We start from the raw sequence: 18,383 nt of genomic DNA on the forward strand, positions 1-18,383 counted from the left end.
GGGGCCCTCTCCCTGGTCTGATGGGGCGGGGTCCTCTCCCTGGTCTGATGGGGCGGGGTCCTCTCCCTGGTCTGATGGGATGGGGCCCTCTCCCTGGTCTGATGGGGCGGGGCCCTCTCCCTGATCTGATGGGGTGAGGCCCTCTCCCTGGTCTGATGGGGCAGGGCCCTCTCCCTGATCTGATGGGGCGGGGCCCTCTCCCTGGTCTGATGGGGCAGGGCCCTGTCCCTGGTCTGATGGGGTGCCCTCTCCCTGGTCTGATGGGGCGGGGTCCTCTCCCTGGTCTGATGGGGTGGGCCGCCCTCTCCCTGGTCTGATGGGGTGGGGTCCTCTCCCTGGTCTGATGGGGTGGGCCGCCCTCTCCCTGATCTGATGGGGTGGGTCCCTCTCCCTGGTCTGATGGGGCGGGGTCCTCTCCCTGGTCTGATGGGGTGGGCCGCCCTCTCCCTGGTCTGATGGGGCGGGGTCCTCTCCCTGGTCTGATGGGGCAGGACCCTCTCCCTGATCTGATGGGGTGGGGTGCCTCTCCCTGGTCTGATGAGGCAGGGCCCTCTCCCTGGTCTGATGGGTTTGGGTCCTCTCCTTGGTTTGATGGGGTGGGGTCCTCTCCTTGGTTTGATGGGTCGGGGTACTCTCCTTGGTTTAATGGGGTGGGGTCCTCTCCTTGGTTTGATGGGTTGGGGTCCTCTCCTTGGTTTGATGGGTTGGGGTCCCCCCTTGGTTTGATGGGGTGGGGTCCTCTCCTTGGTTTGATTGGTTGGGTTCCCCCCTTGGTTTGATGGGGTGGGGTCCTCTCCTTGGTTTGATGGGTTGGGTTCCCCCCTTGGTTTGATGGGGTGGGGTCCTCTCCTTGGTTTGATGGGTTGGGTTCCCCCCTTGGTTTGATGGGGTGGGGTCCTCTCCTTGGTTTGATGGGTTGGGTTCCCCCCTTGGTTTGATGGGGTGGGGTCCTCTCCTTGGTTTGATGGGTTGGGTTCCCCCCTTGGTTTGATGGGGTGGGGTCCTCTCCTTGGTTTGATGGGTTGGGTTCCCCCCTTGGTTTGATGGGTTGGGGTCCTCTCCTTGGTTTGATGGGTTGGGTTCCCCCCTTGGTTTGATGGGGTGGGGTCCTCTCCTTGGTTTGATGGGTTGGGTTCCCCCCTTGGTTTGATGGGGTGGGGTCCTCTCCTTGGTTTGATGGGTTGGGTTCCCCCCTTGGTTTGATGGGGTGGGGTCCTCTCCTTGGTTTGATGGGTTGGGTTCCCCCCTTGGTTTGATGGGGTGGGGTCCTCTCCTAATCTGGTTGTCCTAATATCCAGCCACCACTAATCTACTTGTCCCACTATCTAGCCATCACTAATCTGCTTGTCCAAATCTGGTTGTTCCTCTTATCTGGTTGTCCAACTATCCAGCCACCAGTAGTTAAGTTGTCCCACTATCCAGCCACCACTAATCTGGTTGTCTCACTATCAATTCAATGTTTTAAAGGATATGTTGACTATTTTATATACAAAAGAATTGTTGAATTTACCTCATCGTTATCTGAGAACTGGAGAGTCCATTGCTTAGTTACCTCCAAATACCCTCCAAGAAAGGCGACGTGTTTGGATTGAAAATTAAACACTTTACCGAGGAATAATGCCTTCTTGTGAGGCAAAAATCTTGAAATGTGTACAAAGTGTCTATAGTTATCTCTATCTGACAAAAAATTGTCTAAAAGTTCATATTTGCAGCAATTCAATCATTTCCATTTTGCCATGCAGTAGAAAGTGAAAGCAAGCCATACTTAAACAACCCACTGTATGGAAGTTCATCAATATCCACTTTTATAAAAATAAAATCAAAAGGATTTTTTCATTAAAAAGAAATATCAAGAAAATACACATGATATCAAATATAACTTAATATGTGTCAAATAAATATCCCATCAAGTTCATTTTGTTAACACAGTATGTAAGCTTGCAGGCTTTTACAGAAAATTCTCACCATTATGAGATAGAGTTGTAAACTTGGGTGGCCCTGACCATAATCACTGGCTGCTTTCCTTTCCGGAGGAGCCAGAAGGACCGGCAAGCTTGAAATCAACATGTACCGAATATTTCTCTACTTAGTATATGTATTAGACTCAAGCATTTTATCGACTACTTTTGTAATAAAAGCCGGTATCTATTTTAAAAGGTGTGCATATATCTGTGGAACTAAATAGCGATATTTATCTACATCCCGCGATAAAGTCCTTAATACAACATTCATATTGAAATTTTTAAAATCTATCTCTCCAGAAATACAGTTTGAAAATCTAATTGCCTCTGACTTAGAAGATAATTGGATAGAGACCTGCATTGGATTCCAAGGATAAAGAAAGTTCTCGCTAAGAAAATACATTAATATTTCGCGAAACACCGAAATAGAAATATGCGCCAAACTGTACTTTAGCTTGGTATTCAACGGAAATGCTTTAGAGTGCAACCTGACATGTCAACGGCATATCCACATGCCAAGGAACAGCCTAGAATAGTCAGAGAGCCAACAAATGGAAACGTAATTAAATTTTACTGGAAATCAAATTTCTGAAATTGTTATGTGATTATGAGGTCGTATTGGCTCCCAGGAATAACATACTGAAAATGTCTATAATTATATTTGACTCATTTTCCAACCAATGAAACAGATTTAGAATTAATGTTGCTAATAGTTTTTTTGTCAATACTGTATTGAAATACACAGCTACAAACTAACAGTTTTAATATTGTTTTCATTTAAACTAAATATTTTGATATGTCGACTGTTAATGTTACATAACACTGAAAGAAACATCAAACGAGATAAATTAATCAGCAGCTTCTTCTTGACTAGGATCAATACTGCCGTCTGAGAAACTGACTTTATCATATCCAATTTTATTTCAATACTTAAAGATATCCCAATAGAGAATTTGTACAGAACGTTCTGATTGTGACATCTCACACGACTGTCACCAGAGAGCAACTGCATGGCAGACCTTTATATCATAATAATGGGACAAAGAACCATAAAATGTCTGCTCCCAGCTTCAATTTAAACTGAAATAAACACTTACATCAACTGAAACAATACATGCATTTTGTACAGTAAAAGGATATTTTAATAAACTGTAAAAATGCAAGCAATGAATTGACCACCCTTTGAGGCCGGCCACATCATGTTCTCCACAATTTTTTTTTTCTCTCTGCATTTTCAAATTCTATAGTGCAGTGAAAATTCAGTTCAGAAAAATTCAAATTAAGATATTTTGTAAGCTCCGACATGTGTTTTTGAAGTTTTAGGAAACTCTTTTCAAACGGACCGGCAGTTAGGAGAGAATAGCTACCAGACATATAGCTTACCTTGTAGACATGCAGAAGACCATTAGCTTTCCTTATCACAAGTTTTGTAAAAATGCCTCACAAAGACCACATGATGCACCTTTCCAGCACATGTCTGTCCGTCTTATCACACGCCACTGTCCCAGTTCAAATCTCGCTGTTCAGGTGTCGTCCGTGACGTCACCGCTAATATGCTTTATGGAGAGGGTATAGACTTCTTGGAAGAAGTACACACATTCGTGATGGGCTAACACACGGATATAGATCCACTTAAACAGAGGAATAAATAAAGGAACGAAGCAACAGCCGAGCCCTGCAAGAATGATGACAAGGTCCCGAGACGACACAGCACCAGACAAAACAGCTTGTGACTCAAACACTCAATAGACTCAGACTTATTTTTTTTAAATCAGCAGTGACACAGCGTGGCTGAAGTAAGCTACCTATAGTAGTCATTGCTGTGAACCGTGAGTCATACTGCATATCTGGCCGCATGGAATCTAACGGTTACAGTATGATAAAACATCTACCTCAATATATGCACAGTTACCTTATTGTCGACCACACAGGTACGCATCTATATCGTTATCTCAAACCCAGTCCCAAGCTCACTTTACATAATCTACGCCAACTACACGTGTACACCGAAGTCTTTATACTTCTTGTTTGAAAAAATTGAAGTGGCCTTTGACCTGTTTCTAACGACCTCTTTAGTCTGCCTGTAGATCTGGATCCAAGAGTAATCTCTCAAGATTCAGATCAAATTATTGAATGAACAGTGGGCTATATCTATTTGTGGGTGATCTAGGGGATAACAAGGCAGGTCCCAGTATGTGCTATCTTACTAACTTACCACTGATAGCTACTAAACCTAAACCACTGGGCTTGCTGCAGCAGCTAATCTCCGGACACCAAACTGGGTCCTTTTCAAATTGAATTTCATTGTTTTAAATTCATATCAAAATAAACCAGGGTAAGTGATTTTATGGTGAACAAAGTTTTTATAATCTATGGTACATGTGCACAGTTTTTTGCATGAGGCAGTGTAAATGGTAGCCCTGTGAAGCTGTTAATACTATAGGGAAGAGCAGGCCCAGCAGGTTGTTTATCTACATCTAATAAAGTCATTATTGCACACACTGTGAGGCCTTTGATAGGGTGAGAGCTACTGCATGCAGCCTGGGTGGGTCAGATTGGCCTGGAGGTGAGAGATGATCATTGTGGCCCTTCAAAGGGCTGTAAAGGGACCAGCCGGTCCTGTGACAGAGGATCACGGGGCCTTGTACACAGGGACTACACCATACATTATAGCACAAGACTTATAACAGCAACCAGATTAGGTCTGGTTAGCTTCATTTGTAAAAGCAGTAATGCTGTTGCATTCAAACTGTTTAATTCTATCAGTCTTTCTGCAATGGTAAAATATATATGCATGACTGCATTGTCCCCTCTAGACAGGTGTGTGCATGTGTGTGTTAAAGTGTGTAGACTTTATATTTTGGAGTAAACAAGAAGACCAAACATAGCTGTAGTTAAAAAGTGATGAGAACTTGTCATCGGTTCCCACACTTCCATATACATCACCACTAACAAGTCACATGATTAGTTTAGCCTCACTGTGAAAAGCTTAGATCTGTCAAAATGAATATTGTGTCACTCCCAGACTGTTGTGTCAGCCTGCTAAAACTTCCCCCACTCCACTACAACTCTCCTCCCTCCCTCCCTCCATTCCCTCTACTCTAGTTTGTCCCCCTCCCCATAGCTCTTCCAAACAGAGCCCCTCAAAATATTTCCAAGCAACTGAGTTGACATGCATTCTGTGTTCATCTGTGTCACATCATAAATGACGCCTGGCTCGTGTCAAATTACCAATAATCTGTTTGTGACATCGCAAAAGTTTCTTTCATCATAAGATAGGTACAAAAGGTTCAGTGGAAAGGGATACCAAGTCGACACTATAGGGATACAACACTAGGGATAGATACAACACTGTAGGGATAGATATAACACTAGGGATACAACACTAGGGATAGACACAACACTGTAGGGATAGATACAACACTAGGGATAGATACAACACTATATGGATAGATACAACACTAGGGATACAACACTAGGGATAGATACAACACTATAGGGATACAACACTAGGGATACAACACTTTAGGGATACAACACCAGGGATACAACAATATAGGGATACAACACTAGGGATACAACACTAGGTATACAACACTATGGGGATACAACACTAGGGATACAACACTAGGGATACAACACTAGGGATACAACACTATAGGGATACAACACCAGGGATAGATACAACACTAGGGATACAACACTATAGGATACAACACTATAGGGATACAACAATATATGGATACAACATTAGGGATACAACACTATAGGGATACAACACTGGGGATACAACACTATAGGGATACAACACTAGGGATACAACACTTTAGGGATACAACACCAGGGATACAACAATATAGGGATACAACACTAGGGATACAACACTATAGGGATACCACACTATATGGATACAACATTAGGGATACAACACTATAGGGCTACAACACTAGGGATAGATACAACACTAGGGATACAACACTGTAGGATACAACACTATAGGGATACAACAATATATGGATACAAAATTAGGGATACAACACTATAGGGATACAACACTAGGGATAGATACAACACTAGGGATACAACACTATAGGGATACAACACTATGGATAGATACAACACTAGGGATACAACACAATAGGGATACAACACTATGGATAGATACAACACTATGGATGGATACAACACTAGGGATACAACACAATAGGATACAACACTAGGGATAGATACAACACTAGGGATACAACACTAGGGATACAACACTATAGGTACAACACTGGGGATACAACACTATAGGGATACAACACTATAGGGATACAACACTATATGGATACAACACTAGGGATACAACACTATAGGGATACAACACTATGGATAGATACAACACTATGGATAGATACAACACTAGGGATACAACACAATAGGATACAACACTAGGGATAGATACAACACTAGGGATACAACACTAGGGATACAACACTATAGGGATACAACACTGGGGATACAACACTATAGGGATACAACACTAGGGATAGATACAACACTAGGGATACAACACTAGGGATAGATACAACACTACGGATACAACACTATAGGGATACAACACTATAGGGATACAACATTAGGGATACAACACTAGGGATAGATACAACACTATATGGATACAACACTAGGGATACAACACCAAGGAGACGAATGGTGTAACTAAGTATTTAAGGGAAAAGAGCCATTAAATCAAGGCAAGAAACACAAGCAGCTGTAGTGCCCAATTTTAAATTAATGAACATTTTATTTATTTAATTTTTGCTGAAATCAGATTATTAGCCTTCCTTATAATATAGGCTTCGGTTTAGATATGTCCTCATAACAGAGAATTTAGTTTAGAAACACCACAAGTTATATGTATACATATCACTTGGCTAAAATCCAGGGGGGGGGGGGTCCATGCAGAATCCAGTTAATGAAGATTTACTAACGATACAGAGTTTAGTTTTCAGGCAGATTATGAACTGTAATCAACTTCAAAAGAATTGAAAATCATTGTCATTTTTCAACAATTTATAGACAGAATCTAAACAATTTAAAACTTTGACAAATAGTTCTGTGAACTTTCTATAAAATATACTCTGTTTTTCATTATGTGTAGTTAATGGTGTGCTGAAAAACTTATTTGCCCGTGAATGAACATATGAATTAATTATGTTCTTTCTTCACTAGCAGAGGACCTTTCTCCTATGTCTAAACCCGGAAAGTCTGCCTGTTGTTGTTTTGACAGAATATAGAGGCGATAGAAAACTTACAAAAGATTCATATCTAACCTGGGCAGGAAATCACATAACCATATTCCATACAACAAAACAACATTGACTCAACACAGACGTGAGAATAAAACCTGTCAATAATTTCCTGTCGTGATCAAATGTTTATTCAAAACCTTATTACTTGGTGATTTCATTATTGAATTTGCTCTTAATATATATAATCTTAATATATAAAAGCGTATTGAAAAAAAAACACCCTCTTATAAAGACATATATTGTGCAAAAGATATTTAACTGTTGGTGCAATTTCTTCCGTTTTTTTCCTAGCCAGCCCTAAAACATGCACTTGAATCTTTATTTCCTTAGGTCTTGCAATTACGTGGCCTGTATCACGGTACAACAAGGCACAGGTATTGTGTAGACACTATACCTCCACGCTTCATTATAGCCCTCAGTAAATTCACATTCAAATAAACGCCGGGTACTTTGTCGGGTAACTTTGAGACTGATCGGTACTTATAAAGAAAACATTCATTACATTAGGGCTGAAATTTACATGAGAATACACAGGAAGCAGAAATGGCAGTATTCAAACATGCCACGGCAACTCAGGTAGTATTTATTTCGTGAATACTGAAAAAAAGTCGGAGATACCTCTTTAATAAAAACTTAAGTTGGTGTGAAGTTGTAAAACTATTCCACCTGCACTTTAGTGTAAAGAGTACTGCATGTCACTATACTGTCTCGAAATCTCCGTCCTCTGTGTAATAGCCAATTTCATTTTAGAGGTGTCATTTCTGCCTAAATTACAAACGGTAGTGTGTACTTTTAGTTTGAAACCATTTGCCATCTAGGAAATCCTTCGACAATTATCCCAAGCATTTGGAGATGGACCAGGCACTACCTTTTAAACACCATCAACCAACTGTTTGCCGTGATATTAATTCTGCTGCTGCTGCTGCTGCTGCTGCCGTTTTGTTTGGTGAAGGATTACGCCCAGAAAAGGCTCCTCCCACTGTCCCAAACATGGCAGGGATAATGATCAGGAAGTTAAAAAATGTTGTATCTTCATTTCATGTGTACCTTATAAAGTGCCTGCGAGATTAATTGATCCAGCTCAAAATAATAAAATTCATTTTAACGATGTCTCTAGGTTTAATCTAATTTTGAACTTATTATTGCTAATGATGTTAACAAATGACAAAATTATTTAAATTTCTAATTTGTTGATTTGAAAGTTTTAGACTTTGTCATTAAATCTTTATCAGTTTCGTATCAACTGTCTGAAATATCTTAGCTTCCCTATCTAGAGCAGAGTTTGCCACATTATTTTTAGTCTTAACTGCCTCCTGTTGAAATCGAATTACCCATATTTTTTACTTTAATCGTAGCAGTGAAAACATTCTGAAATCCTAGATTGATGTTTTAATTCAGTTTTTCTCATCTAGAAGTATGCTGATGAAATGCCCCTCAACAACTCTGTTCGAGTAACAGCCAGCACGATTTCTCAAGAATAAAAGTATTTTGTAATTGGTTAAAATCAATTCTCGCCTAATTACGAATAGCACTTTGAGTCATTAACCAAAACACACAGATTCTTTAATTACATAATTTACAATACATTTCAGGATTACGTTCAATTAACAACATCAAACGGTAACGAATTGATTGATCCAAGTCGACTATGGATGAAGTGGGCTGTTTTTAAAACTTCTCAGACCCAGCACTCTGCTGCGCTAACGTGACACACGGCCATACCTCGCCATTGATTATGCATGCAAGTTTTTCACGACCACTTCATGATATTTTTACTTGTGAAGTCTGGTTGATTAAGCTGACGCTTAGCAGACGAGCAGGTTCTTAGAGACGTTGCATATTCATGATCAATTCAGCATTCAAGTGGAGGGGAACATCTTATTGATCCGTCTATTGCCCGCAAATTTACTCTTTCATTTATTTGCTCCAATTTGCATCAGGCATTTACCTTTGTTGATCTGATGGCCTTTTTACCATATATATTCAAATGATGTTGATAGGATTATTACACAGACGTATCTCCGACTGATTAACACTGTCAACACGACTCCATCGTGACACCTGATGAACCAGGTGTGAACCCCACAGGTAACACCATGACGACCAAGGGCGAGGGAGATTCAGCACACATGTACCTCAACCTCCTCCTCAAACACACAGTGTACTGTCATGATCCTGCAATAAGCCCAGGGGGTTGTGTGCTTTAAATGGGGGATTAAAAGTTGGAGATGAGCTCATTGCAGAGATAATGAATTATATTAGAAAATGACTTTGAGGCCCCTGAAAATGGATGAGTGGGCTTATCAACAGGCATGGGGGCTTATTGTAGGATACCTATTGTACAACCCCCAACCCCTCCAACCAACAACAGTACAGTGTCTGCTGCACTCGAGATTCTGCTTTTGCCATGTAAGTGTCCTCATTTGTCTTGCCGAATATAATGACACTGGTTTGTGTGTGTGCAATATAGTACAATTAAAAACATTTAAAAACAAAATAATAACAATAATAATTAAAAGTATGAGGAAGAATACTACTAATAGTAAATAATAAGGAAATTTGAAGGTTGATTATTTAGTGTTTTGTTTGTTTTTGTTTTTTTTGTTTTTTTACAATTGACTTTAGGTAAACCCTTTCACCCCTATGTAACTTTAGTAGACTCTACCACGCATTGATCTGGATGAGTCCATTATGGTCTACAGTGGTGAAAGAGTTAAGGACAATGAAGGCAGCTATTCTTCATGTTTAAGTCATTTTATCTTTCAAAATTCATCACACAGCATTTCTTATCACAACAGTTTCTTTCTTAACACTGAAACCAGAACAATTTTTTTTTATAATTAGAAAAAAGTATAATCAAATTGTTTCAAATATATTGACAAAAATCTTTCTGATAACTGACAATTTCTGAATGTTCACCTCGATCCGTATCAACGATCTGTAACCTAAGACAGAGCCAATAAACCCTGCCTCTCACCTATACACACATTATAATCATCCACAATTAGCCGGTGCTACCATTTATTAACCAATCTCACTTGTAAGTATTTGCACGGCACAGTCCTTGCCCAGTCAATGCCATATCATCAGTTCAAAATATTAATAGCAGTAAAAAAAATAACTAGTCATGCAGGTGACATAAGTAGATTAAGTCAATATACAAAATCAATTTCAATTTCTATACCACTTGTTACAAAGCATGGTACACCAGGCTGGTCCAGGCTTCATCATTAAGTTTGCATGGTTAGAATTACCTAGAGCTTAGTGAAAATTTGAAATAAAATACAACAAAATCAAAAATATCTTATATAATTTCACTGCTATAGATTGGTTGAGACAAAAACAATTGATGTATTTTAATGTATTTGTCTTTAAAAGTTCTTGAATCTTATTGGCAACAATTTGAACTTTTCACCAACCACTAATTAAAGCTAACAAAACTTGGAACAATTGGGCCAGACTGCTTGAGATTAAACTGAGATCCAAGAGACTAGTAAGCTTACAGGAATCTATAGTAAAACCCCAGGTAAAAAATATATATCTACAAGTCAACAGGTATATCACCACAGGTGGCCATATTACAAAGGACCAGTAACTAATTATTATGTGAGTTAGAATAAGACTATAGCTAGTTTAAAGGTGAAAATGACCTAATTGGTACAGGTAAGAGAGCCAATATTCTACCTGAGGTTGATTTGAAATATTAGCTAAATGCTGGTTGGTCACATCAGTTGACAGGTGTAACTGGTCCAGGTAACAATTAGGGGTCAATACGCTATCTGTAATATGCATTGTAAGCTTCATTACCTCAAGGTAGAGCCCGGTACGTTGACAGGTGGCTGCCCACATGGACCAAGTAAACAGGAGTATGGCACCGACATCAATAAATGGTAAATATGCCAAAAAATACCCATCATTCATAATGTACTTTTAAAGCTAACCATGCTTTGTTCAAGGAGGAAAAAAATCAGCCTATAGGCCTAGTTCAGAAAGCTGACTATCATTACAACTCATTCAAAAATATTCATAATCTGATTTTTGAGATATATCTTGATGTTTACAAATGTTTTCCTCCCTGTAATCAATGATACTGAATCTAAATTTCAGTTTTGAATATCAATATTTTAAACAACACATACTAGATTAATATTTTCGCGTTAAATTGCTGTTAGGCTAACTATGCTTTGAAAGGCTAGGCCCATAGCTTTTAAAGACCAATGACCTGGAAATTACAAAGGTCATCGCCAGTACATGTTAAAGGTCATTGTTAGCCACCCCAAGCTCTTCTTCTCTAGCCTTAGGAATGTGGTTTTTATGTGACCACTAAAACCAGTAGTGACCACAAATTGATACACTAAAAGATTCTTAGCCCAGGTGATCCTTCTGTATGCCAGGACACAGCCTTACCGGTATAGGTATTTGACGAGATTTGGCCGCTATTTTGGTATTAAAACTCTCCAAACGGCCCCGGCATACAGCACAATTGAAGGTAGCGGTCAGTTCTTTTCATCAGTTTGGAAACATTTAAAGGATTTTATTTAACATCATATCCTGGCTAGCTATTAGACGGAAGGAAATATACAGGAATTTTTTTTGTTAGTGTGACAATTAGGTCATTTTTTCAAGTGTCCCCTACAAGTATGGGCTGAACCCCGCCTACACGATACTTCCAGCTCTAGTTGTATACATTTCATTAGTTGGTTATATTCATTGATAAATATATATGGTTAAACTCAATCTTTTAAAATTATTTTTAAAATGTAGAAATATTCTTTGTGTATATTTTACCTGAGGTTGATAATTTTGAATTCCCGTATATGCATGTTTTATTTTCTGTTTTTATGATTTATGAAAATATCACCGATTTGGATTTTACCTTTAACCGGTACTGGTGTCTTTAAACCAATGAAGCTCATTACCACCAATTCTGGTGCTTGTGACACTTGAACTAAAAGGAAACACCCCCTAGCCGAGTCAGGAAGTAACTAGACGGGTTACAAATGTGAAATACACAATTACTGACTTCCATAAAACCTATATCAAGGATTGAAATCATATACTGACAATACAACTAATAGTCCAAGAGCTACTTACATGTGGCTATATATTTGCCCCTTTTATAATGAAAGGTATCCCAAAGGGACATGTATATATCTTCAAAACTAAGATGAGACTTTTCGCAATCCATGAACTTCCAGCAAATTTTTTATGAATAATGAAATTAAAAGACAAAAATCTTAGCATCTATAAAAAAAAAAATCACTTCAATATCTCCTTTAAGAGAACAGGACAAGATGATTTGTGTTTTCAAGAATGAAATGTAATTGTAGTTTTCAAAATTCTGTACAATTCTAGTAAAAAGAAGTTTGAAACATGCAGTCCCTGAGTGCTTTATAAAGAACTTATTATTAAATATAATGCATTATCTACTGAAAAGGTAGAGATCAGATTTGATTTCAAAAGCGGAAAATTACACCAAAACAGTATAGGTCTCTTACCTTTTCTGTAGGTTATAGTGCCATATCACAGGAACTCCGGTCTGTACTGTAATGATCTTCTGAAATGTGAGAAAAAAAACGTTTTGAAACTAACTCACACATCTGTCATCATAGAATAGGAAGAATTCGATTAGCTGATAACTATATACCATTGGTTGTCACAAGCTTGAACTTCCCGGTGACGCGAGGATACAGGTGTATTTCAGTATCGTTAGGTATATACACCTGTAACATCCTACTACAGGGAAGGTTTCAGTTTCTTAATCAAACTTTTATAGTTGACGTGAACTTGTCCTTCACCTCGAACAGTTCAGTCGTCCTTATCAGCTAAATATTAGGAAGTTTTTTGTCACTCGTGGCAGTTTCTACTTCCTGTTTTGTATTATATGGCTATTTGCATCACCTAAACGCTTGTTTTGTATGAAAAAATCTGCTGTCAAACTAATAAGTTCATCACCTAAACTCTTGTTTTGTATGAAATAATCTGCTGTCAAACTAATAAGTTCATCACCTAAACTCTTGTTTTGTATGAAATAATCAGCTGTCAAACTAATAAGTTCATCACCTAAACTCTTGTTTTGTATGAAATAATCTGCTGTCAAACTAATAAGTTTATCACCTAAACTCTTGATTTGTATGAAATGAATTTTGATCTGCTGCCAAACTAATAAGTTCATCACCTAAACTCTTGTTTTGTATGAAATCTCCTATCAAACATCAGTGAGCTAGGTCATCACCCCAGAGTTCAAATCAAACACATCTACAAGAAACATGCATGCTTATTTTGATAATTATGTCAGTTATGATATCCCTCACTGTTTGTCTTTCACAAACACAGAATCACATACCTCAGTTTTATTTGCTGATGTTCATTCATGCTATATTTAACTCATTCGCCCCTGAAGACACATTTGAACTCTTCCAATTCAAAGGTTGGAATAGTTCATTATGAAATTTCAGGGGTGAATGAGTTAATGAGAAGACCCGGCTCCTGATCATCAACCCGTTGTTTTGTAATAAGTAATTTAGATGTATCTCAGTCTTACTGTCAAGGTCATCACACTGACTTGTGCATTGTATGACAAGGTCATCACACAGACTTGTGCATTGTATGGCGAAAGGTCTCAAATTAGAATCATCAAATACATTCTTTTTGTGTATTATATAATCTTTTGTTTAACATATTTAAATGTATTTAATAAGACTGAGTAGCACCAAGGACATGTGCATCTACTGGGTTATTGAACCACAGACCCCACACTTTCTATCATATGGCACTACTGCTGAGCTATTAAAAGGTAAATTCCCAAAAACCAAAGCTGGTGGGGTGATATTTAAAGCATTATATGTCGTTGTCGTCGTCATTGTCATCGTCATCATCATTAAAGTCATGCGACAGAGTTTATGTGGAAAGGTTGTTTAAGATATTTATAACATCCGTCTCACACAAATACATTCTATGATATAATGTTTTTAGTGCAGAAACCATTCCATATTGAAAACATGAAATATTTATCGCAATAATTATGTTATCACGAGAGTTGTCTGATATGTAAATGACCTGGGATGATAAACTAGGTCTGTGTGAAACTGCTATATCGTAGAGACCTTACCACCATATCGCTACCGACTAAACCATCCAATGATATAATGTTCCTCATTACAGCCCAAATACGAATTGTTTTATATCAAGCGATAATATCACAATGTGAATGCTGTGTTCACCAGTTCAGTATTTTCTTGACCATTCCTAAAACTGACCAGACTTTTACAATTCTGACCAGTCCCTTCACAGACTAATTTTTAAATCACATAATTCTTGACAGCCCCTAGACTTACTTTGTCACTGTATTCTTAACCAGTCCACAAACTTATCACTTCACTTCATTCTTGATCAGTACCATAACTCATTCACCCCTCACATTTTATAATGAAATATTCCAACCTTTGAATTAGAAGAGTTCAAATGTGTCGTCAGAGATGAATGAGTTAACTGGCAAAATTGCTATATTTTTTTCAGTAAATTGACAAGATTACTATATTCTTGACCAGTTTCTAGATTGACCAAATCATTATATTTTTTTACCAGTTTCTAATTGAAAACCCCCCTTTATTCTTGATCTTAAAGTGACCAAACACTAAGATCTCCATCACAGTGTATCCTTGACCATATTCTAGAACTTTTACCCAAAAATCTATAACACCAAAACTCCTGACCATGAAATCAGAACTGAGCAAAACATAATATTCTTGACCACTATACACCGAAATCCTTGACCAGTCCTTTATCAGAAAATCAATAAGATAGACTGCCTGCTGTGACTTCCTAATAAGCAATTAAATCATTCACCCTGAAGTTACATAATGAACTATTCCAACCTGTGAATTGGAAGTGTTTAAATGTGTTTTCAGGGGTGTATGATTTAAAGTTAGATACTACTGTAAGGCCAGCAAGCAGGATTTGATTTCTATATTTAGATTGGAGCTGACCACTGCACTTAGGTAAAGCATGACTTTACAACTAAAACACATGTTATTAACAACAAATCAGTCAAGCATGACCAGAAGCTCAATACACATGTTATGTACAGAAGGGTTAGTCAAGCATGACCAGACACACAATACACACATTATGTAAAGTTGAGATCAGTCAATCATGTCCAGGCACTAAAGCATGACCAGGTTACTAAATGATAGCCTGCTATGGATGCTTTGATCCTGGGATCATTAGACCCCAGTCATAACATAATTAGTTCAGTCAAGTATGACCAACCATATACACATGTTATGAAATACAGTTGACCACATGTACAGGTCACCTGAGGATATCAGCCTGCAGTAGGGTCACTGAGGTCACTGAGACTGACCACATACAACAGGTGTAAATGGATCGACCATTATGTCCTTAACAACCCATGATTTCTACAGGGTTTAGATAAAAAGGTAAATTTATACCTGAAATGGTCTAACAATGCTGTAGTAAATAGTATATTAATGTGGTATTACTTTCTCACCCAGACAGGGTGACCTGACGGAGCTATCTGAGGACAAATATTATAGCCATCAAGCTGACCACAGTGGGCCTTAATCAATAAATACTGCTACTTGGCCAGCAGATTTGATGACCACTGGCTCCGATATGTCAGCAACTGTGCACAGTCTGATTTATGAGGCTGATTTAGTTGTTATTAACTAGAAATGCTAGTATCTTTGTCCAACATATGTTATAATCAGTGGCAGATTCTAAGGGGTTAATTTCCAGGCTGGAGACCTGTACACCTTACCACCCCATGCGCCTCAAACCTGTCAATTTCATTTAAAACATTTTTTAATTCACATATTTTCTCCTATGGAAACACCCCTATTCATTTCATGACCCTCCGCTACCTTCTCCACCAGACTATATTTCTTTTAATTGATCCAAGTATGACTTCCTAGTAAATAATGTATATTTAGTATATGCTTGTATGTATGTAAAGTATATTTATTGTATAGTAATTCTACCATGTACTGACTAATCAACTAATGTGTAGCATATGTAGGGTCAATCAAATAAATGCGGGTCAGTCTTCACTAAGTATTTGCTCAGGAAACACTATAGCCACCTGATCTGGATCACTTTCTTTCTTGTCATCTATGTAAAATTTGTGTGCTGCAATGTCAGAATTTCATATCATAGTGGCTAACAGTGCTATAGAAGTATAGTACGCACCCATTTAACTGTTACGTCAGTGACATAATCAAATATTAAGTGAAACAACACGGATATGTGCATATCCTGAAAGTGCCTTGACGTTGACCTGCAGGAAGTAGGTCAAGGATGTACCTGTCTGAAAGAGGTCAAGGATGTACCTGTTCAAAAGAGGTCTAGGTTGCATCTGTTTAAAAGAGGTCAGGTCATTCTTGTTTGATAAAGGTCAAGGTTGTATTTTTTTCATACCTACATTGTATCTGTTTCAAAGAAAGGTTAAGGTTGTATCTATTTCAAAGTAACATCAATTTATATATAGCACAATAGGGTATCTGAGGGTTGAGGGGGAACCAGTTTACCATTTTACTCCCTGTTATAAATGATACAGTAGGTTATTTATAGTTAGAGGAATTCCCTATTGTTATATATAGTACAGGTTATTCATAGTTAGAGGAATTCCCCACTGTTATATATAGTACAGAAGTAGGTTATCTTAGGATTGGGGGATACCTAGCTACTGTATAATAGTATGATATACCTGAGGTGAGAGGAATACCGCCCTCTCCCTGTTTATATAGAATGGAACACTACCTCTGATGTGTTTATATGACTGGGTTTAATTTGCACATTGTTTATTTGGCTGTGTGTATGTTTATGTTAATGAGGAATGTCCACCACACGTTACCACATATCCAAGGTCACCGGTAAGGTCAAACGAGGACATGACTTGTGGTAGACAGCTCCAGTAACCTTTAGGCCTGCTGGCAATTACATCAATGACTAATATAGCACACTGACCACTTACATACTACACTCAAAACAGGTGGACTGACCACTAATGTACTGGTCAAAACATGGGTGATTGACCTATGTCCAGCTGGCATCTATTTAACATAGTGACCCCTAACAAATCATAGCTAGTTTGTACAGAATAATTGAAACAAAGAGGAAGCTGATTTATAAATGGATTACAGAGAGTAGAAGAGTGCCATATGCTCCTGTCTACGATACAGACCTGGACTTTTGCCTGTACCAAGCTCCAAGCCTCTCACACAGCAATAAGAAAGGACGCACATCATTATTATCTCATAAATATTTGAACTGTTTGATGTTATTGGGATAAGGAGAGGTGGCCACTGATGTACACAAGTATTGACCTGTCTGGTTACAGTCCTGGTGAGACAGAGCGCTGTCGATATTCTCACCTGGCCTGTGGAATATTACAGGTATAGAAGATTTTACACATCCCCAGACAATACCTGTTGTAACGAATTTACCAGTAAATAACACTTATAATCCAGACAATACTTACCAAAGTATAATACACTTGAACCTGTTTAATCCAACACCATGTGTGACAAACACAATAGTCAGATTAACCTGTCTTATCTGACACCCTGTAGTACATAACACAATGGTCAAATTAACTTGTCTTATCTGACACCCTGTGGTACATAACACAATGGTCAGATAAACTTGTCTTATCTGACACCCTGTGGTATACAAACATATCAGTCAGATTAACCTGTCTTATCTGACACCCTGTGGTACACAAACATATCGGTCAGATTAACCTGTCTTATCTGACACCCTGTGGTATACAAACATATTGGTCAGATTAACCTGTCTTATCCGACACCCTGTGGTACACAAACATATCGGTCAAATTAACTTGTCTTATCCGACACCCTGTGGTACACAAACATATCGGTCAGATTAACTTGTCTTATCTGACACCCTGTGGTACACAAACATATCGGTCGAATTAACCTGTCTTATCTGACACCCTGTGGTACATAGTACAATGATCAGATTAACCTGTCTTATCTGACATACTAGGTCCAATCAAACACCATGTGTATAAGAAAATATTGGTCAAATTAACCTGTCCAAACTGACACCTTGTAGGTCACAACATATTTGGATGAATACCCTG

The 18,383-nt window shown here is 38.5% G+C and overlaps 2 protein-coding genes across 23 annotated transcripts in view; both read right to left on the minus strand.

The window, feature by feature from the left end:
- Positions 1 to 1,515, minus strand: part of LOC110455933 (proline-rich protein 2-like) — a 4,345-nt gene extending 2,830 nt beyond the window's left edge. Inside the window, exons 1-2 of the mRNA XM_021506396.1 lie at positions 1,511 to 1,515; positions 6 to 1,287 (exon numbers count right to left, since the gene is read on the minus strand). Coding sequence (XP_021362071.1) covers positions 6 to 1,287; positions 1,511 to 1,515 — 1,287 coding nt within the window. The remainder of the gene's footprint in view (positions 1 to 5; positions 1,288 to 1,510) is intronic.
- LOC110455928 (muscleblind-like protein 1) overlaps positions 1 to 18,383 on the minus strand; it is a 272,691-nt gene that overhangs the window by 131,771 nt on the left and 122,537 nt on the right. For 20 of the 22 annotated variants that reach the window (XM_021506368.1, XM_021506393.1, XM_021506392.1 and 17 more), the window contains one exon: positions 12,757 to 12,815. The gene's annotated coding sequence lies outside the window, so the exon portion shown is untranslated. Of the gene's footprint in view, positions 1 to 3,344; positions 3,918 to 12,756; positions 12,816 to 12,905; positions 13,040 to 18,383 lie in introns of those variants that run through there. The other 2 variants (XM_021506369.1, XM_021506371.1) reach the window with 2 other exon arrangements.

Source organism: Mizuhopecten yessoensis, unplaced genomic scaffold (genome assembly GCF_002113885.1).
Source record: "Mizuhopecten yessoensis strain PY_sf001 unplaced genomic scaffold, ASM211388v2 scaffold8423, whole genome shotgun sequence".
Classification (NCBI taxonomy): Eukaryota; Metazoa; Mollusca; class Bivalvia; order Pectinida; family Pectinidae; genus Mizuhopecten; species Mizuhopecten yessoensis.